The sequence below is a fragment of the Poecilia reticulata genome, linkage group LG14 (genome assembly GCF_000633615.1).
Source record: "Poecilia reticulata strain Guanapo linkage group LG14, Guppy_female_1.0+MT, whole genome shotgun sequence".
Taxonomy (NCBI): Eukaryota; Metazoa; Chordata; class Actinopteri; order Cyprinodontiformes; family Poeciliidae; genus Poecilia; species Poecilia reticulata.
In genome coordinates this window covers 17,734,420-17,756,294 of record NC_024344.1, presented here as the reverse complement: position 1 = coordinate 17,756,294, position 21,875 = coordinate 17,734,420, and the positions used below count along the sequence as shown (strand labels likewise).

At 41.6% G+C, this 21,875-nt stretch overlaps 1 protein-coding gene across 1 annotated transcript in view; it reads right to left on the bottom strand.

Annotated features, from left to right (window-relative positions):
- med13a (mediator complex subunit 13a) overlaps nucleotides 1–21,875 on the bottom strand; it is a 94,072-nt gene that overhangs the window by 21,063 nt on the left and 51,134 nt on the right. The window contains exons 4-12 of the mRNA XM_008428196.2: nucleotides 20,177–20,322; nucleotides 10,585–10,785; nucleotides 10,299–10,493; nucleotides 10,020–10,182; nucleotides 8,442–8,552; nucleotides 7,275–8,003; nucleotides 4,296–4,509; nucleotides 1,335–1,365; nucleotides 125–246 (exon numbers count right to left, since the gene is read on the bottom strand). Of these exons, the coding sequence (XP_008426418.1) occupies nucleotides 125–246; nucleotides 1,335–1,365; nucleotides 4,296–4,509; nucleotides 7,275–8,003; nucleotides 8,442–8,552; nucleotides 10,020–10,182; nucleotides 10,299–10,493; nucleotides 10,585–10,785; nucleotides 20,177–20,322 (1,912 nt within the window). The remainder of the gene's footprint in view (nucleotides 1–124; nucleotides 247–1,334; nucleotides 1,366–4,295; nucleotides 4,510–7,274; nucleotides 8,004–8,441; nucleotides 8,553–10,019; nucleotides 10,183–10,298; nucleotides 10,494–10,584; nucleotides 10,786–20,176; nucleotides 20,323–21,875) is intronic.

The following is a 21,875-nucleotide window of genomic DNA, read 5'->3' as shown; positions in this document are numbered from 1 at the left end:
CACACACACACACACACACACACACACACACACACACGCGCACACACACACACACACGCAGCTGCCAAACTACGCTGCGTAACGAGATGCGCGCCTCAACGTGAAGCGTGAGGCCTCCGCTCACCGTCAGGTCGTCCTCGTCCGAGTTGAAGAGGTTGTCGAGGTCGGTGAAGGAAACCACCAGGTCCGTCACGTGCATAAGGCTGGACGAGGCCATGCGGTTGTGAGCAGCCGCACGTTGCGCATCTGGACACAGGGAGGGACACACAGGCAGGCGTGACGCTATTAATAAAGATTTTATTTGGGCTGAACCTAAAGTTCCCCGTGAGGACGTCAACGCTGCCCGAGAAGCAAGTAAAGCCAAAACATTTTCCCTTTCTGTCAGGAAGGCCTAACGCCTAAACAGCTGGTTGAATATCTTCCTAATTAATTTTTTTAAACACTTACAATGTGACAAACTTGTGATGAAACAAATATTTTAGGACGCTTGTTTGGTGAACACTGAACTGTAGATCTTTAAGGATTCATACTTCTTAAACTGTTCAACCATTTTCACATGTAACACCTAGAAGTTTTCACCTGTAAGGATTCGTGTGACAGGCCGACACAAAGTTGACAGAAAAGTCGCTGTTAATACTTTGTATAACCGCCTTTCATCGCAATGGCAAAAGCAAATGGTGAAGAATTTGACGAATCGTGTTTGGAGATTAAGTCAAATTCAGTTAAATTTATGCATATGCATTTATATATTTAAATCTTGTCACAGATTCTCCATTTGATTTAGGGTGTTTTCACATCTGTTGATTTGCTTTATTTATTTCAAGCAGGTTTTAAAAAAATAGAAAAATAAAATAATTTGTTTGCCACTATATAGTTTTCTCTTTGAAAAGGAGCAGGAAGAAGTGAACACTTATTTAATCCAACCCCTTTTCTCAATTTAATGAACTACATTACCTACTGACTCAGTAATTATCAAACATTTGTACTTAAAACCATGTTATAATATTGATTTGCCTGTTCAATAAAATGTGCTAAAGAGCAAACAAATAAATGATATGATAAATCTTAATTTATCATGCAATTAATTGAATTGTTGGTTATCGTGACAGGCCTAATTGCAACAGTTGTCAAATGTTTAGCTGGTGCTGTTTGCTTTCACGCTGCACTGTGTCAAACGTGCCAAACCTTTTGAAAAACCTGTCCATCCACTTCATGGCTGTGCTGCACTTTGTGTTGCTCTGTCACATTAAATCCTGCTAAAGTTACCATGTTTGTAATTGTACAGCACACTGTGCGACACGTGTTAAATAAAATGTTACGAAACGACTGCTTACCATCTGTTTGACCGGTTCCTCCATCTTCACCCTGAGAGGAGAAAAGAAAACAAAGATTAAATGTTTTAAGAAAACACATGCAGATGAAACTGAAAGTGAAAAAAAAAGAGACACAAGTAAAACAGGCAGGCAACGCTTAAAAGTAGCTAACTAAAGACACACCCCCACCTACACCAATCAATGTGAAAATCTGGRGGGGGGGGGGGGGGGAAGCATCAAATGATGGAGTGGTGAGAGAGAATTGAACTAAAACAGAGCAGCAAAGAGGCTCTGCTTCTTTCCACTGTGGCAAATGGGATTTCCAGCATGGGCCACAGTGAAATCATGATCCAAGGAATGGCTTCTCCATCTCCTGCCCAGACATCAATATCTGGGAGGGCTGGCCTTCTGTGGGAGCGTGTGTTCCTGTGATGGTGTGTGTGTGTGTGTGTGTATGTATGTGTGTATGTGTGTGTGTGTGTGCTGAGCAGAACTAGCTGGGGAACGGGACTGTTGTGTCCTCTTCATTGATTTCATTTTGCTCCGGGCTTTTCTCTGACCAGCGTAGGCTCTAATTTGTCTCTCTTAGAGGCCTGACACACACACACGCGCACACGCACGCACGCACGCACGCACGCACGCACGCACGCACGCACACACGCACGCACGCACACACCAAGGTCACAATCTATCGGCCGCAATGATGCCTTATCGCAATATCAATACGTTTGCCTTGGGTGAAAACACGTTAAAGTCTGGTTTGGACTATTGTAATCTCTCTGATTTCCCTTTTTCCGACTCGTCTAAAGCCGTTTCCGTGCCTGCGTCCTCGGCCTAATTCAACAGGAGCAGCGCTTCTGATGATGCGCCCCGTTGCGGCATGTGTGTGTGTGCGTGTGTCGCATGGCCAGCCATGCAATCGGCAGCGCTCCACTCAAAAAAACTGCTTGATCGCTGCTTGACGTTCATGCATGATTCACAAAAAGTCGGTTTAGTATTCTGACAGGAAGTGAAGGTGGGACGTATGCACCGCTTCAAGCCTCTTCCGTCACGACGCAATACAACGGCAGTACTGACATGTCACTTCCAGCACACTGCCAGAGGAAGATTTGAAATTTTATTTATGTCAAATATTTTACAGAGAGCAGGATTGTGAATATATGGAACTTGCAAACCCATCAGAACAAAAGAAGGTCGGTGGACGGACAGCGGACAAAGAAACGGACGATCAAAAGGATGAAAGAGTGGGAGAAGGAGAAAGAGATAGATGGACAGATAAAAAACAGAAGTAGAAACATGAATGAATGAATAATCGAAAGGATAAAAAATTAAACAGAAGGATGGACGGATAAAACGGAAGGAGAGACAGGGGAATAAACGGAAGGAAAGAAGGATGGATAAACAGAGAGAGACAGCTAGGTGACCAAATAAAAGGACGGATGGACAAACATGAGAGCAAGTTAGATGGATGAATCAGAGAAACTGATGAATAGATGGGAAAACGGACAACCTTCTCATTCTCTATTTTCACCTTTCCACATGTTTGCAGATATGGAAATGAATTTAATCAAATTCCAAACGTTCCCAGATTCATCCAGGCTGAATTAGAAACGCAGTGTAAACTCCTAACATGCAGCATTTCAAAAGAAAAGCCGACAAAGACTAGCTTGGGTAAAACTTGGAAAACGACTGCGTGTGTCCGCTTAAATCCGGACATATGTTGGGGATGTAAACACACACCGACTGAATTACTGTCACTCCGCTGAGAGCTGCCTTCATCCCAACACCAAAGCGGTTTTCGCCGTACCGATTGGCCAGTTGGGAGACAAACTGCACACAGGCTGGAAAGTCGGACATATACAGTTGCAGCGGCTTTCCTTCAGTAGGAATACAAGAAGAGATAGGAAAACAGTGGAGGAAACTGAGTATGCAAACTACTAGCTGCTCCGTTGAAGGAAAAAGCAACAACAGGGATTGAGAAATTACTTCCTGTTCGTTTAAAACGTGGCCAGTCAAAGAGAAAGTACGAAGACAGTGACTGCGGCGTTATTTTTAGTGCTGTGCTGCTGAGGATGCCGACGGCCTATTTTCTAGCTCGTCTGCTCCCGGATCTCAAACAAATCAACCCCTCTTGTTCAGTTACATTAACAACTCGCCGCTCTTTAAACACGACGAGATATCCTGGCAAAACGCCGGGAACTAAAGCAAAAAGCTAAAAGAAAGAGAAAAAAAAAAGCTGCGTGTATATTCTTGACACATTCAACGCTGGCTTAGGTTGTGGTGTTCGTATCCCGGCAACATCTGAGCTGATAATATCACACAAAGCATCGTCAGGCGACACAGGTGCACCTTCAACGTGAACACCAGAAAAATACTGACTATTAACAGCTTCTTTTTTTTTTCTTTCTCCTGAGATGAACAACAGCAGCAGCAGCACTAACGAGCACTGGAGTCTCTTCCTGTTACTTCATCTGCTAACATCACCTCACAACCAGAACAAGAAGTGCCGGGGAGTCCGACGTGTTCCTAGGGCCGAGTCTCTGTCTTTGGACTTATTTTCTGTACTTTCTAATAAAAATAAATAAATAAATAAATTAAGAAAAAAGGTCGTCGTGTCTATTTTTTGCGATAAGCCCCTCACGCCTTTTGAGAGCTTGCGTCACTGAGCGCAACCCATTCAAGAGATGCTTTCAAGCACAAAGGAAGTGCAGAGTGTCCAGATCGGACGGTTAATATGAACAGGTCTGCATGTTACATGACGGGTGGGCTTAGGAACATCACAAGAATAATGGCAACACGTTGGATGGTCTTTAAGCAGAAGAGGAAGGAAGGAAAGAAATGGAGCAAAAAAAAAAAAAGATTGTTGTAGGAATTTTTTATATCTAATTATTCTCTGCATTAAAAAGATCTTGAAGAGACACTGTCCTATTTTGCAAGGGACTAATCGATATAGTTGATTTTGATCGACTCCAATTTTCCTACCTTGTGTTTCTTTCCAGGCTCCCGCTCTCCTCCTTTGTCCTTCTTCGTGGAGAAGGTGAACTTAACGTCTCCTTCCTCGAAGGCGTAGGGGTCTTCCTCTGGCTCATGATCTCCGTCGGTGACAGCGGCAGATAGGTACTGATTCCTCCTGGCTCTGTACATCTGAAGCCGGTCCTCGGACACCTTCAGAGGCATTTTAGATGTAGACATCACTCTGAGGAGGGGAAGTGGGGAAACGCGACACAAAGATGGATTAATTCCATTATAATAGCACAGAGCAAAAATGATTCAAAAATTTGCTTTCCAATTTTTGGTTTTCATAAAGCTCGTGTTTGTGTGTGTGTGTGTGTGTATTTCGTCCATCCTTTGAGTTGTGAGTGCTTATTAATCATTGGTACTTGGTGTTTTCAGGGTAAAAAAAAAAGGGGTTTCATGTTTTATAACTTGAGACAAACGGAGCACTGAACATATGGGATTAACAGTCAGGTTCACTAAAGCAAGAGTGAACCGCAACAGCTGAAAAAATGGAACAAACTGAACAGTATGAGACTAACGGGTTTTAAAACACACCAAGACTGAAAGTTTAAAAGCTTAAAAAGAGCTACTATGCAGGCAAAGGTCATTAGATCCTTCCTGTTATCTGCTTGTAGTCTTGTTCATTTCATCAAAACTAGCAAGTATTTCTTACAAAGTCGTGCTTCTTCTGATCTCGCTTTCACCATGAAGAGTGCGACTGTCAGTGCAGCCTGGATGTTTTTAAATGAACAAAAAAATCCAAACTTTTAAAGTTTGGAAGTGTCTGGTTGCCGGTCGACAGCCGATTTTCCTCTAAAACGTAACTCCTAAATCGTCTTAGTTTACGAAGGGCGACTTTTACAGGCGGAGCGGCTCTGTGCGAACAGATGGCACCTCGAAACATATGTCAGCGTCGCTGTCATGTTTGCAGGCAGCAACATAAATGTCAGCGGATGCAAACAGCTCCGACAGCTGCCGCGAGGCCCGACCGATGCGGCGTGTTTGCCGTCAATTACGTCTCTGCGGTATTTCTGAAAACCTGTTCGAACATTTAGTAGCTTGTGGCTTGCCGTAACTGCGGACTACTTGGATGCGAGACATCGGAGGCTGGAGGGGGGGAACGTAAACACGCCGTGTGGCAGGAGAGCGGGGCACTGAGCCGGTGGACGCGCCGTCCCTCCGTTTTACCTGGACCTCGTCTCACTTGACGACATGACTGTCTGGCCCAGATGTAAGGTGGTATGTGCAGTGGCCTGAGCAGGAGATTAGCGGTCATTCAGAGCTGTGGTTGGAAGGATTACAGCTCACTAGAAAAAAGGCTGTCCGAACAGCTGGTCCCTTAGGACTGCACAACTCCACCAACCCAGTAATCCCCCCGCCTGCCCCGCCGTCCCCACCACCTCCAACACACCTGCTGGTGAGCAACGCCGTCTCTGCCGCCTGACAGCCAACAGACAGGAACTCTATCAGCTTCAACTCCGTCCCGATAGCCGGGGTTTATCTTTATCTATACTGATCGTTACTCTTCTTCTCTCAGAGCTTCGGAGTGTGTTTTGTGTGTAGAAATCAATGAGTAGAGCTGTGCCGGCACATTCGTAACGTGTGATGTCACAACGGGGCAAATAGGGAGTGATTAACATGCTAAGGGCGAGGGGAATGTTGACTAAAACTAGGTCTGGGCGACGATGAGGACGGCGGTCCCGCAAACGGTGGGTTGCCGGTTTGATTCCCGCTCTGTCGGCTTCTGTCAATGTGGGCAAGACACTCCGGTTCACATTACTGGTCTTTTAATTTTTGAGACGATCCAGAACTCTTTCACATTTTTAAAAGAATGGGACTTTCTCCATTCAGACAATACAAGAAACTATATTTTTCTACAACTGGACAAAGTTTTTTATTATTCTTTTATTTATCTTAATGTGGTGTTTTCTTAAAGTTCAAGAGGGAAGTGTTCTTTGCTAAATTAAAGTTTATTAGTTTTTGAGAGGGCAAACTTGAATTATTTGGCCATTATTATTATATTTCTTGAAAATGGGGTCAAAACAACATAGTTTATCGTAATCATTTCTTTGGACAATTTATCATCCAGCAAAATATTTTATTCTGACAAGCCCTTTGATATTGTCCACATCTATCACGATTTATATTGTAGGGCTGGACAATAAATCAATAACAATATATGCCGCTGTAAACATGTTATCAATATCAATAGATAGCACATCTGATGCAATAATCAATATTCAATATGTAGAATATTCACTAGTAGCTGCACAGTGGCGGAGTTGGTAGAGCTGTTGCCTTGCAGCACGAAGGTTCTGGGTTCCGGCCTGGGGTCTTTCTGCATAAAGTTTGCATGTTCTCCCTGTGCATGCGTGGGTTTTCTCCGGGTACTCCGGTTTCCTCCCACAGTCCAAAAACATGACTGTTAGGTTAATTGGCCTTTCCAAATTGCCCCTAGGTGTGAGTGTGTGTGTGCATGGTTGTGTGTCCTGTGTGTCTCTGTGTTGCCCTGCGACAGACTGGCGACCTGTCCAGGGTGACCCCGCCTCTCGCCCGGAACGTTAGCTGGAGATGGGCACCAGCAACCCTTCCGATGGAATGGAATATTCACTGAACTCTGATCCAGAACTGCACAGCATTCTGGGGGATGTCGGGAGAGGAAAGCTGCTCAACCTCTCACTGCCAGCTTAAGCAAGGTTGGTGGCATCAACATGGTTACCTAGCAACAACCTGTTTAGTGACTTGCGCAGCAGTAGTTTCATGTTTTGCCCCCGTGCTTCATAACTACTAATAAAAAATAAAAAAAACAGTGGAGTGAAAACAGGAAATGTAACGCCACCAGTTTGGAAGTATTTCAGTCACATTGTTCGGCCCTTAATATTTTGGTACAGATTTATTGACCAGCCCTAACCAAACCCTTAAAAGTTGCCGATTGGGCGTGAAGCTTGAAGCGTTGACACTCACTCTGTAACCGACACCAGGTCCTGTGACGCCGCTGCCTCGTCCCTCAGCTTGTCTCCAGGCAGCGGCGGCGTGGGTAGCTTAGCCTCCTTCCTGCGGGGCAGGTTGAATAACCTCCACGGCGTGTGGCAGCCGTCGTCCTCCAGGTTGACCGCTGAGCCCACGAACACGGTGGGCTCGGGAGGCTCGGAGAAGGCAGAGGTTCCCGGATGAGAGTGGGGGTTGTGGAAGTGATGGCTCAAACCGTGGGGCCCGCCGGGATCCTCGCCGTCGCCCTTTGCAGTGGCCAAGCAGGGCTCTGGGGGGAGCTGGTAGAAGTGTTGGCTGTTGGGGGTGGAGGGGTTCTTTATGACCTCCCCTGACTCCTCGCCGCGCTCGCTGGGGCGGGGGCTAAGTGGCGGAGGAGGCGGCGAGTTGGATTGTTCCGAGGGCCCAGCGCCGATCGCTGCACCGTGGAGCTGGGGGGGTTTGGGGAGGGCGATGACGTCTGCAGATCGAAATCGTCCGCTGTCCTGAGCCCTCATGGCCAGCCTCTGGCCTACTGCCGCTTCAGTCTCTATGGACGTTTCGTCGCTGGCCAAGCTGCGGTGATGGAACGGCATTTGGGGTCTCTTCTGCTGCTTCTCTGGCTTCTCTCCTCCAGTTTTGTGCTTGGTCGGAGGCTGGGAGGGCTGACCCGTCGACTGGGTTTGGCCCGGAGTGCTGCCTGTTCGCTGCTTTCCTGATTTGTGTCTGCAGTGAAGAAAACAAAAACAAGTGACGACGTGCACAAGTACATGATAAGCAGAGTTTTTCATTAGCCTAGAATACTTTTTTTTTTTGCCATCTCCATAATTTTTTGTTCTGAAACAATGAATCGTGATTAATCAGATTAATCATCAACTAATTTAGTAATCAATTAGACAGTCTCAAAAGAAAGACATTTAAGATAAAAAGACCCTACGTATGTTTTTGCCAAAACTCAAGTGGCATAGATTGAGTTCACCCAGTTCAGATTCATTAAAAGAATGCTGTGTTATTGTGTTTATTTTCTTATTTAAAAAGGGAATTGGTTTGTTTATATTCATGTTTCAATATATCACTAATATTGTACAAAAAGGCTCAAGTGATTAAATGAAAAATCTGTAGCATCTTTATCCGATCGATCGTCAGGAAGTACAAATGACTTACCTGGAGCAGCTGCAGTAGGACCTCTGTGAAGGCACCACAAAGTCCCAGGCTCCTACCTTCTCCACCTCCTCTTCCTCACAGATACCGTTGGACGCAGTTGGAAACTTCCGCCTAAAGGTAAAGGTGTGAGAAACAAACACATCTAAACCAAATTCCAAAGTAATTTGTTATTGCACTGCGAGGAGGAAGAATCTGTTTTTACGCAGCTCGTTACGCACGCCTAAAATAATAAGGATCAAAAAATGTGAGTCTTTGGTTGGTTTTCTGCGGTATGTAATCCCGCTTGATGAAAGCTTTGTTGTGTGGCTGCATCACCGTCCCCCCCGGAGCCACAATATTTTGGCTGACAGGCCAAAAGCTAAATTTAGCTGGCAGTCTGTGCCTGGTCAAGGGGTAACAGAACCCAGGATGAGCCCAATGTGTCAGAGTCACTGAAGCTGAATTATACAAAACCCAGAGTTGTTTTTCTTTTAATTATCTATCATCAAAGACACAAACCCAGAACTCCACATATGTTCCCAAGGCATCGCAAAACAAACAAAGCACTGGATTTACGTGGATCTCGTTGCCCCTGCTTCGGAATTTAACAGAAAACGTTTCGAGTCGGCTCTGGGAAGAGAAAGTTAATGAGACGTTGGGGTTTGCGGAGAACCCGGGCAGCGCTAGGAGATTATCCATAATCTCCACTGCTATCCAAAACGCCTTAAAAGCAGAAACATTGTGAACCTTTCACAGCAGATTCTCTTGATCAAGCACAGAGAGAGAGCCGGGAATCGTTTCAGAATGCCTATAATTAAGCTAAACGCAAACGAGCAAAAAGCAGCTCTGGTTGCTGGCTGCCTTGGTTGAATGCTTGCCTCCTCCATTTCCATAAACCCAAATCCTTTTAGAAGAAAAAATTTTTTCGGGCTGAAATAATTAATTGGTTAATTGTGATTAATTGAAATAACTGATTAATCGCGATTAATCAATGAACTGAAATAATCGTCAACTAATTTTGGAATCAGTTAATCGTTAACTGGAGTACATCTCAAGGAACGCCATTTGCTCAAAGGACAACATAATCAGAAGTAATTGAGCCAAAACTGTACAAGAAAATGTGCATTTAAGAAATATAAATATGTATCTGTACATATGTTTTACCAAGAACTCAAATGGCGTAGTTTATCTACACGTGGTTTGAATTATGTAAAGCAAATCTCGTATTAAAAGGCCTTTTTGCTGTCCAATTATTAATCTAAAAAAATGAATCACCAAATCTGCCCTATTGATGCCAAGTCGAGCAGAAAGGGCTGAGCTTTTCACATGTTGATGTTAGAAGGATTTTTCTAGCTGCAGACACATCCTTTGCTACAAACGATGCAGTGTTGACAAAAAGAATGCTGTGATTGCACTTCAGGCAATAAAAGGTTTGTTTTCTTATTTGTTAGCATTTTTCTGATAATGTATACAGTAACATTAAGTGGTTAAACAATAAAATAATAATAGTTAGTTGTAGCCCAAGAATTTTTTGCAGATAACAAAATCCAATCTCTATGTTTTTTTTATTTCAGTCTGGTAAAGCGGTGTGTTACTCACTTGTTCTGCGCTCTGTTGATATTGCACTCTTGCCAGACACGCTCCACCACCTGACGGGCCAGCCTGCGTGGAATCTTCCCTCCATGGTGACTTGTTCTGTCCACGCTGAATGCGTCAGATGATGATGGCATCTTGACCCACTTCTGGGCCGACTGAGAATCCACTGGAGAGAGGAAGATTGGGGTTGACAGACCGAAAAAACCTCCCCCCAAAAATTCAAAATAAAAAAATCTGCAGCGAAGAGAGACACGACTAGCTTTCTTTTCCTAAATTTCTCACCTGTGTGCGCCTCCTCGGGTGACGTGGGAGGGGTGAGGGTCACCAATGACATGGCAGGCTCTCGCTGGGAAGCAGGCACTTGGTGACCACCCGGGTAGACGGCAGTGCAGTGAGAGGACCCCACAGGGGCCATGACGGGGATATCTGACTGGGGTACAAGCACCAGGCAGGCTGGGTAGACCATACGCACCCCACCTACACCAACAAAAAAAAACCAAATCTGATGCTTAACAACAAAACAAAATGCAAAAATGACCGAGTCGGTTATTAAAACGTAAAAACTGACCAACGAGGACCTCTACAGAGGCCAGAGAATCATCCTCCCAGTCCATGTCCTCAGGCTTGTCCTCTGAAGAGCCCTCCTTGTTACTGCGACTGATGGGATAAAACTGGTTCCACTCCTCGATCAGCTTCTGTGTGGGGGGGTCTGACATCTTAAACGACTGGCCAGTCAGTGTTGCCTTCAGGCCGAACGGACTCAGGATGACTAGTGGGGAGGAAAAAAAGAGAGAGAGAGAAAAAGAAATGAATATCCTCAGCAGCTTTCTTGTCTCTCTTCACCCGCCATAGGTTTTCTAGATTTGGATCACTTCTCACTCCAAATCTACAATTTTAATGTTTTTTTTTTTTTTTTTTTTTTTACAACAACACAGCAATCAATTTCAAAATAAATTCCCTCCATTTTTAGGTTTTGGAATATTTTGATCTCTGCTGTCCCACCAATTTGATTTCTCTGATTGTACTTGGTCATGTTATAAGTAAAGTTTCGTCTTTTTTTTTTTTAGCTGCTACAGAAAGGTGACTCACTGCAGAAAACATGCAGTAGATGCAACATAGGAGTGGGGGAAACAAAGAAAAAAAACAATCACTCTGCATACAGAGCACACCAACATCCATCAGCCAATGCAAATTGTTCCATTAAACACAATGCATAATGCATACATGTGAGCACAGAAACCATCAGCGCTTCAGCTGGCGACACACACACACACAAACACAAACACACACACACGAATACATACACACACATGGGGTTTCATCTTTCACTGCGTAGAAAATGCACTGAAATGTGGAGAAGGGGGCATAATGGCTCAGCGGACGGACTGACTGGGTGGGTGTGAGGGCGAGCATTTGTTAATGTCCCCCTCTTCTCTGCCTTTCTGGTATGTCATTACTAGACTGGATGGGATCTGTTCCCAGGTATTGATCCAGGGGCAGGACTGAAGGGAAAAAAAAAAAAAAAAAAACAAGGCAGGTGGGAGCATGGAGCAGAAATAGGCAGGAGGCACTTACCTTGGTGACTAAACCGGTTTCTCAGGAAACTTTTCATCTTTTAAATTTTTTTTTTTTTTTAACTTTTTTTAATCTTCTTCTGAGCTTCCTCACCAATTAGTAGGGATGCAATTAGACATTGATGCAAGAGATGCGCGTGGGGACATTTGGGATATAATGTGCATTGTTGTTCGCTTCTCAAACAACAATCAGTGTGACCGCCTGGGACTCATCATCATAGATCAATCACTGATTAATCTATGAGCGACTAACACACCAAGTGACTTGACGCTATGGATTATATTTTGCCTTAAACTCAGCAGTGGCACACAGAAAAGCAAATATGTTTGCTCGAAATGACTTGGTTTTGATTATTGTTATCCGTGTCAATTTTTAATATTTTTTTTATTTATTCTTTATTTACCATTAACTTAGCCATAAATGTCGTTATCTTAAATTTGGGAATTCTAAAAGGTTGCCAACGTCTCTCACGTGTCATAAGAGACCGAGATTAAAACTTTAAAAAATGTAAATCAGAACAACTTCGCCGTACTCCGAACAGATTTCCTTTTAAGAGCTAAAAGTTTAACAAGAACTTTTTCTAACTTTCAACACGTTGCTGATCCTGGACAGAGCTGAATCTTTTTTCTGCTATACGTAGCAGCATTCAAATCAAGAGTTATGTCGTCATACGTCAGCGCTATCTGGAAGAGATGAAAAAGCATTTGATTTTTGTGTTTCCATCAGTTATCGGTCTGGGTGAAAATTTGGTCAATGAATGCCTTCTCAGTGCATCTCCTTTATAATTACTGCTTGTTTTTGGAAAACCAAAGCACAGTTTGGGAAATGATAGTTTTTTTTTCCCCCTCTCCCACTCGTCTCCCCATCTGCTTCTTTCCCTCTCTTTCACTGCCTGTGAGTCTATCCTGGGGTTCCCTGAAGACATGTCAAATGCGCTCAGATCAGTGTGATGGGCTGAGAGTTCATTACATTCACTCTGCGCCCTTTTATGAGGTCACATCCTGGAGAGGTCCGTATGCAGGGGCGCTCTGCCGCACAGTAAACCAAGCGTGGCGGAGGTGAGGAGGAGTAGCGAAAGGGGGAGGTATGAGGTGTTGATGGATGAAAAGGAGCTGGATGTCCGCCCTTCCTCAACGCTACACTTGGTTAGCCAGAAGGAGACACACTGCGGCAGGGAAAAGCCTCACCTGTACGCGCGCACGCACGCACGCACGAGCACACACACAATAGCCACAGCAGACCTGTTTCATTTGGGCGTATCAGTGTTCGAGCATTACAACTATGTTCTAATAAATATATAACCAGACGCAAAGAGAAATGATATTTAGAACAAAAGAAATGTTAGATTTTATTTAAATTGGCAGCATTATGTGTTTTCTATTCACACAGTGCCATTTTATTGCATAATCAAATAACTATATAAACTTCAGTTGTTATAAAAAAAATTCCATATACATCAAATATGACTTAAAAGAATTTTGACTTTGTAATTTAATGATTTGAAATTGGGGCCGTCTCTTTAAGAACTCCTGTTCTTTCTGAAACTCCGCCCCCAGGAAGTCATCACAACATCGCTCCTCTACTAACAGTTCAACAACATTTTTGCCAGCACTGCACTGAGAAGGAGCTTATTTAGTAAGATCAGCAGATGCGCAGTTCCACTTGGGGTTTGCTAATTGCAGCTGGCTAGTCTGAAGGAGCTGAGCAGGGAAGAGCTGCTCTGTTAGGTAGAAGCTCAGAAGCTTGGAGCTGCACCTTGAAGGTGGAGCTAGGTACAACCAAGAGTTTTGAACAGCTGAATGGTTGCCGCGGGAGATATAAAGATATGCAGATATACAAACATGCATGAAAGAACCAAGGTTTTATGTTTTGTGATGAAGGAATAACATTATCACATGATTTAAAGATAAAAGAAAATAAATTTTAAAAAATCTATTTTACATAACGCCGCTCCTTTCAAACATGGAGGACGGGGCGTCTTCATTCGATAAATTCAAGGAGTCATTCACTGCTGTGACTCAGGAGAAATACAATTATCTTAAAAGAGTAACTAAACCCATTACTTTCCCAGTAGGAACTCAAGTGTCAAGTTACAATAGTCATTTCATTTTAATCTGAGGCAGTAGTCTTTAACTGAGGGGTTTTATCACCTCGCCTCAGGAGGGCTGGAAACACAGTGGAGGGGGTTTGGCTGTAGAGGAGCCAATACAGTGAGCTGAGGAAGTGATCCGTATTATTACCCTTACAGAAAGACAGCTGAATAACCAAATCTGGAAATTTCCATGGTGATTTGTCTCATCCAGGTTATTTATTCATCATGTACAAGTGGGAATATAAAATAAATAAATAAATCTTACAGAACCTCAATATCTAAACTTCCGGACATTATCTCTTTTTGACGTGGCTTCTTAGAGGAAGCGCAGAGATGGAAGAAGTCATTTAGAGAGAAATCTTTTTCCTATGGCAGGTCAGGTCACGTTTGATCTTAGGCTGTGAGAGAGGAAGGTTTTCAGCAGGTAATAGGAAGGTTGAACATCTATGTTTTATCCTTCAGGAATTTCAACCTGTCTATCATGAAGCATGTAGCGTGTTAAGGTAATGACTATATATATATATATATATATATATATATATACACACGCACAGACACACGCACACACACACACACAGACACACACACATGCACACACATACACACACACATACCCATACACACACACACATATATATATATATACACACACACACACACACACACACACACACACACACACAAAGAGAGTGCTATTTTTGTATCCCTAACTATGGTTTGTCTTTAAAAACCTGCCAGTTCCAATTTTAGCCGATAGAGATTTTATTTTATTTATTTTTTTTGTCTGAAAAGTCATTATAAAAATGAAGGAAATTGGGGAGGGTAAAAAATATTAATTTACAACTGGAAAAGAAGAGGACAAAGGGTTGGGTGTAGAGGTGTGCCGATCGATCGGTCACCGATCATAATCGGCCGTTTTTCATGAAAAAGTGCATGATCGGCGATCATTGGCTCTTGTTGCTGATACCGATCACCTGCATTCCATTTCGCAGCCTGCCTGTGCAGCTGGTCTCCTCTTTCCTTCACACTGCGCAAACGTGCAGCAACAAATCCTAAGCAATGTGGAACTATAATGCACTGAGTGAATGGGKAAGTTTGCGTGTTGCAGCGGAAAATTGAAGCATGTCAAAATGCATCAACACAACGAAGCTAATATGACATAAAAACAATACCATACTTGACAGAGTTTGGCTACATCGAGGCTCATTGCAGTAAAAAAGACATATGGAGGATCAGATAGCAGGTAAAGCAGCGCACAGCTACAAACACTCACCCGGATTAGCATGACGGTCAGAAAGCTAAACAAATAACCCGCAAAATTATTTAAGTCTTCGAGCTGCGATGTAAGACGCTGGTTCTGATCTCGCTGTTGAACCGCTACTCGCTACAGGTAGTAATATTTCAGACGGAGCGCGATTCTGCTCCACCTGGTAGTGACTCTCACACCGAACCTCTGTTTAAAGCTAGCATCTAACCTAAAAAAAATACATTTTACATACGTATTAAAACTTTTGCTGTCCTAACATGAGACACATAATCTCTAAAAAAAATAATCGATCTCCTCCCTGTTCTGGATAATTACTCCGCTCAGTCAGAAACAGCCAATCAGAACTAGCAGTAATCAGCTAGCCACCATGCTATCAGGAAGTTTTCATTCAGTAACTCAGGATTGTTTATTGTAATGTAACCTGTATTTGCCTTTGAATGTTAAGTTTTATACTTCAATTTTTTTGGCAATGTTGAGAGGTTTTATTTTGGCTCTTTGCATTATTTAGCCTCTTCAGAGCCTTTATATGTTATCAGTCTGTTAAAGATAGTATTATCGATAGCAGTACAATTTGCACAATGCCTGTTTTGTTTAGTTTTCTTCTTGGAAAAAGTTATTAAAAACAAGTTTTTGTCTAAATTAAGGTGAATTCATGGTTCCTTTTCCTCATAATGTAACCGGTAGTGTTTATGATTAAAAAAAAATAATAATAATTATGTGATCGGTATCGGTGATCGGCCCTCATGGGTGATCGGTATTGGCAGGAAAAAACCTGATCGGCACATCTCTAGTTGGGTGATGTGAATTTTATTTGTGGCAATACAATAATGTATGATGTAAATAAAGAAATACTATTCTTGAAATTTTTCCCCATTTCAAATAGGTTTCTTCAGGACACTTAAAGAAGTGTGATTTCAATCAGTAAACTGCCCTCAGCAACTGCATTTAATCATATTTCCAAATTCACTGGTATTTAATGGGAAAAACAATCGATGCAAAATCCTTGGCGCAAAAGTAGAAGCAGTGAATGGACGTGGAACCCCAAGCCGTTATTGCTCTCTGCGCGTTGTACATAACGCTGTTTCGGACCTAAATCCCAAATCAATTACAGTTTAAACAGAGCACACCTAAACCACACAAGCCTCACAATATAACTGCGTGGACTTGAGCTTATCAGTCCCACGAGTCTTTGCACTAACACACATGAAAGCGTCCAGGGTCAAAGCACCGGCCGCCCTCTGCCCAGAACAATCATTTCCTTCAAGCAGAGCGGCTGGTGATGGAAAGCAGAGCCATACGCACCAAACTCCTTTACTCACACCTTCTAACCTTTATGACCACCTTGAGTAATATCTTTAACGCGCTCTCTGTGACTCCGGCAGCAACTAGGTTGATATTACGGGCAAACCAAAGTCACATTTATACTGGCGTGAGGCTTTGAGCCATCACATCACATCAGTATAACGTACATAGAATTGCAATGTGAACAGATAAACAATGCTATATTTTTTGTAAATAATAATTAAAAACTTTTTTTTTTTTTTTAAGATGCCGGTGTCAGCAGTGCATAAACTGGGCACACGGGTCAACTGACTGATTTTTTAAGCAAAAGAGAATCTTCCCCTCCAAGCCCCCGGTTACTGTGGGCAAGTTTTTGGTTGAGTAGTTCACTGAGTCATCGCCGTTTCCTGTTTGGTGTCTGATTTTCATACAGCGTCTCCTCAGTGTGTCGCTTCAAAATGATAAATCTCATTGTTAGTATAAAAGAGACAATTCATTATTGGTAAATGAATTGTTTAGGGCTGAAACGATTAATCAGTTAATTGTGACAAAAATTATTGAAATAATCGTCAACTAATTTAGTTAGATTAATCATTAACTGCAGCATAAAGACTCAACAAAAGATAATTTTGCAAGAGGGAAAAACATACTCAGAGTAGTAATTAAGTCAAAACTGTACAAAAAATATATCTTTTGCATTTGAGATAAAAGCACTTTTCTGTAAATATGTTCTACCAGAAACTCCTCAAGTGGCAGTTTCAGCTTTACACTAAAATAAAGCCAAGTTATTGCATTTTAGGCAATGCAATGTTTATTTTCTTATTTAAAAAATGAATTAAATTATTTGTTAATTTGTGTATTTCAGAGCATCTCTAATACTATACGAAAAAGGCTCAAGTGGTTCAATAAAAAATCTGCAGAACGTGCCAGTTTCTTAAATCTAATTAATAGACAGAATAATTGATTACTAAAATAACTTGGTCTTAATTTTGTGTAATGTCTACCTGCCTTTTTAAGTCCTGGTCAGTTCCTCCAGAATCTACATACTGACTGTAAATCTTAATAGAAATTTGTTTCTGAGCAAGAGAAACACCACGTTTTTTTAAACAAAAAACACAGATATTCACGAACATCAAAATCAAACCATTTTACTCTTATAACTAAGCAGAAAGGACGTTTAAAAAAATGTGTTCTGACACAAAAGTCGAAGGCAAAACTGAGCTGCAGTTATAAAAATAATGCTATATCAGAAAATATAATCCAGAAAGTACACCATTTGTCAGTCACTTCTCGTAAGGGCAGGGCAGAATGTAAATTACAGTCATTACACCGTGACGTCTAAATGAGAGGATGCAAGCTGGCAATAGTTTTGACTTCCAGAGCAGGGCTCCAGATGAGTGATGGGAGATCATTAAAGCTGCAGGTTTTTTTTTTATAACCACACCACAACCTAATCTAAAGTGACTGTGCAGGCTTTTCTTTCACACTGGCTGAGAGCCATTCAGTAATGAAAATCAGCCTGACAGAAGATTATATGTGCATTATCTTCAGCAACAGCAGCCAAGACGGCTAACGCAGCCATGGTAATATTTTTCGTTCCAATAAAGTGCATTTAACGTGAGCCTTTCCTTCTTGATATTTTTAGTCATTTTGGGCTTTGAAAGGAGCTGGTCTAACTAGAGACACCACTGTTTTCAGCACATCATAACAAGACAGGAGTCTGTGACCTTAACAGTCCAAAGAGACATTTTTTTGCCCTCAGTAGAGCTGAATAAAACAGGTTTAGAGCCACAAATTTGAATGAGAATTTATATTTTACAACAGTTTATTTTGGGAAAAGACATTTAATAATTTTTGAGAGATATCTACTGCAGAACATCTGTTGTAATTTTTTAAAGAGTAAACATTTCAGCTCTATTTTTAGGTTTTAAAATAAAAGATACATTTTTTTTTCTAAAAGATACTTTTTTTCTAGAAGGCTACATTTTCTTACATGGGATATTTGCACACAGTTTACAGCCTAATAAGAAAAATGGATCTAAATAAAAATGATTGGGAAATTTAGTGTGATTCTGGTGTGGAAATTAAATACAATTACTCCAGTAAGAAAAATATTTAAAATACAAAGAAATAGCTCAATCGATCAGAGATGAAAATTGGCCAATTATTATTTTTTTGCTTCATCGGCTGTGATCAGTTGGTAAAATACTGGGGGGAAAAAAAAAAAAAAAACGATAGATTTTCTTATTTTCCTGATCACCAAATGCTTAAAACTAAAAACACCTACAATTCTTGGCTCATAAATGCATCAACCAACAGAATGTACTTTGATGCCTTCTGTTTGAGTGAACTTAAATATGTTAAATGATCATACGCTCTGGAGAATAAATGAGCCAGTTTATTCATTGAACACTGCCTCTATTAAAGAACCTGGATCACATTTTCCCCTCCCTTTTCATTCAAGCTAGCCTTAGAGCAGTGGAGTCCAAGCGTTTTAGACTGCGGGCGAAAAAAGTTAAAAGCATCATATTTGCTTCCAATTAAAAATGCTAAATCATTTTATTGTGTTTAATTTTTGTGATTTAAATACACATTATTTTCAAAAAACAAAGTAGAAGAAAACAATTAATTAAAGTTTATTACGTATCCTGAAAACTGTTTCAGATATTTTCCTTGATAAAAGAAAGCTGTACATCTTTCGTATTGTGTTGGTTTAGAGAATGTTTTTGGTTTAATCTCAGCAACAAGAACCAGAATTTTCTTATAAAATCCTCGCTGCATTTAGACAAGTTTAATGACTGTGTGCCAAGGTCTGTTGAGTTAAAAAGTAGCTGACCGTTTGTGCTGTGTGAAAATGCTGTGCTGAACTCTTTTCATTTAAGAATTCATCCTAAAAACAAATGTGTACCAATTCTTTGACTGCATTAGGGTGCATTTCCATTACTAATCTGCGCAAAACTTTGTCGATATATCAAAAATAATTTCGCAATTGCTGCGTTTCCAATCACATCGTGTTTTTGACCACAAGTCATCTGATGCGAAATAAACAAATTTAAATACGACCGAAAAACAAACGCATCCAAGCGCAAAAACGTTTTATAAAAAAAAAAACATGAGTTTTTTTCAAAATTAAAAGTGTTTCCATTTAGCCAATTTACTTTCACAATTCCAATTTGCACAATAATACGGTCAATGGAAATGCAACTTGTGAGAATTGTAATCAACACATCAGACTTATGGAAATAAACAGAAATCAGCAATCAAAGCAAAGCCTGATTGGTGCATCTCCAAAAATAGAATGAAACATTTTACACATTACTAATTTTTAGAAGAGAATAGATTACCGAGTGCTGAATATATGCAGCCTTCTTCCAGAGGTTAAGTGATCAAATCATTATGTATCAAGTAAACACATGATGAGATTCATGCTAAACTAAAGCCTAATGTTTTCCTTTTTATTTAAATGAGTGCCGTTCAATGAAAAGCTTCTCCTCAGACGACTTGGTGTGTCGGTGCAGAGGTCTGGATAAGACCAGGAAAATGTTTCGTTTCCACTGGATACTGTGGTTAGTCTCATCTGACCAACGCCTTCGGCTGGCCTCTATATATTGAAACGGGGGAAATTCCTAAGCAGTGTTGATGCATTAAATTAAAAACAACACATGCTTTCCTCGCAGAAACGAGACCTGCTATGTGCAAGATTCCAGACTCAACCAGTAAAAGTTTGTCTCATCTGCAGCAAACCGGTGCGTCTAGCCTTCATGCTACACTGCTCCGCTTTAAGAGTCAAATTAAAGTAACATGAGCAAGAAAACCACAGTGTTCACCCAGTTACTTATTACAGATTTTTTTTTTTTTTTTTTTGCAAACACTTGAAGAGGAAATGCAGTACCGGTGTTTTAAAAGTAAATCCACAACAACAACAAATAAAAAAAGAAGACCGACCTTGAAATGGGCTGGACGCCTGCTGGGCCAGAGCTAGGTGCTCCTCTGTGAGGTGGTAGATGGGCTGGTGCTGGTTGATCTCCACGCTGGTACACACGTTGCTCTCGCCGTGCAGAAAGAAGGTGAAAGCGCAGGACAAGTGCTCACTGTGAGGGAACGGAGGCAAAAACAGAAAAAAAATACTGTAACTTTGGGCTGGAAGACAAATCAATTTTATATATATATTGTGGATCAATATCAATAGTTTCATCGCTCAACCTCTCCACTAAGCAAGGTGAGTGGCATCAACTATCTGTGTTGTTCAGAATGAGGGCCGCCAGGGCAGCTTAGGAGGAAAGAAATGTACAAAACATAAAAAAATCTAAAACTGTTATCCAATTTATTTATTTATTTTCATACGATCTCATCTGCTTTTCTCCTCAAAGTACCTAGCTTAGCAAAAACAAAATGCAAGTTTTTTATGCATTTATGCCAAACAAAATGTAATAATTATTAAATATTGAATAAAAGTGAGAAGGGACAGTCTAAAAGTTGATATGTTTGCATATTAGCATCGTCTGTGGGCTGGGGGGCCCCGGCCAGTCAAGGCTCTCTGGGGGCCCACGGAGTGGAAACGTTTGGGAACCCCCTGAACTGACTCACTCACTGCTTGGTTACTTTGTAAAGAGCTCCTTAATATTGGTGAAAAAGTACCACATTATTTCACTAATAACAAAACATTTTCCCCATGTTAGAGGTGAAATAATCCGCCACTGGAACTAGTGCTTTTTCATCAATACTAAGGAATTAAAGGCTTAAAACAAGCTGATATATCTTGCTTAAAAGCAACTTGTAAGTTAGTCTTGTCCTATTTGTAGTGCACCAAGACATTTGCACTAGAAACAAAAAAAAAAAAAAACTTGTAAGATTTTGTGTTTCTGCAGTGTTCCATGCCTTCCCAAACAGCTTTGGTACTCCATGAATCTGATGTGTTTAGCGGTAATCCTTTCAGTAAATGGTGTGCATGGTTGTGACTTTGACATTTCCCGAGTTGTGCAGTGGTCTATTGCGGGAGTCAATACAGCAATGCTTCACAGGTATTTATGAGCACTGCTGGGAGCGAGTGTGTCTCTGCCTGCTTACTGTGTGGCGCTGTGTGTAAAACAAAGGGGCAAGCCCTGACTAACCCTGGCATTCTAGCCAATAAGCTCAGCAACAAAACACTACCTTACACACACACACACACACACACACACACACACACACACACACACACACACACACACACACACACACACACACACACGATCTTCTCTGCTTCCAACAACGCCTGCCTGTGCCAGTCTGACCTCAGCAGCAAGGCAAAAGAAAAAAAAAGAAAAAGAAAAAGATAAACCGCTGAGGGAAAGCCAGGACAAGCAGCGAGGAAGGAGAGCAGCAGGGTAAAATGCTGAGCATTGTCTGTGGGCTTTCCTCTCTCTGCCGGCACACACCCGAGCAAACACACATAAAATGAGGAGGGAGAGAGACACAGACAGAGAGAGAGACAGAGACAAAGAAAGACAGAGAGAGAGAGAGAGAGAGAGAGAGAGAGAGAGAGAGGGGAGACAGTGCAAGTGACAAATGACTGAATAAGAGTGGATGCAGTGAATTTGGAAGTAGATAAAGGAGGGTTGCCTCCCTGTGGATTTGGTTAAGCAAATATGAGTCTTTTACCCCC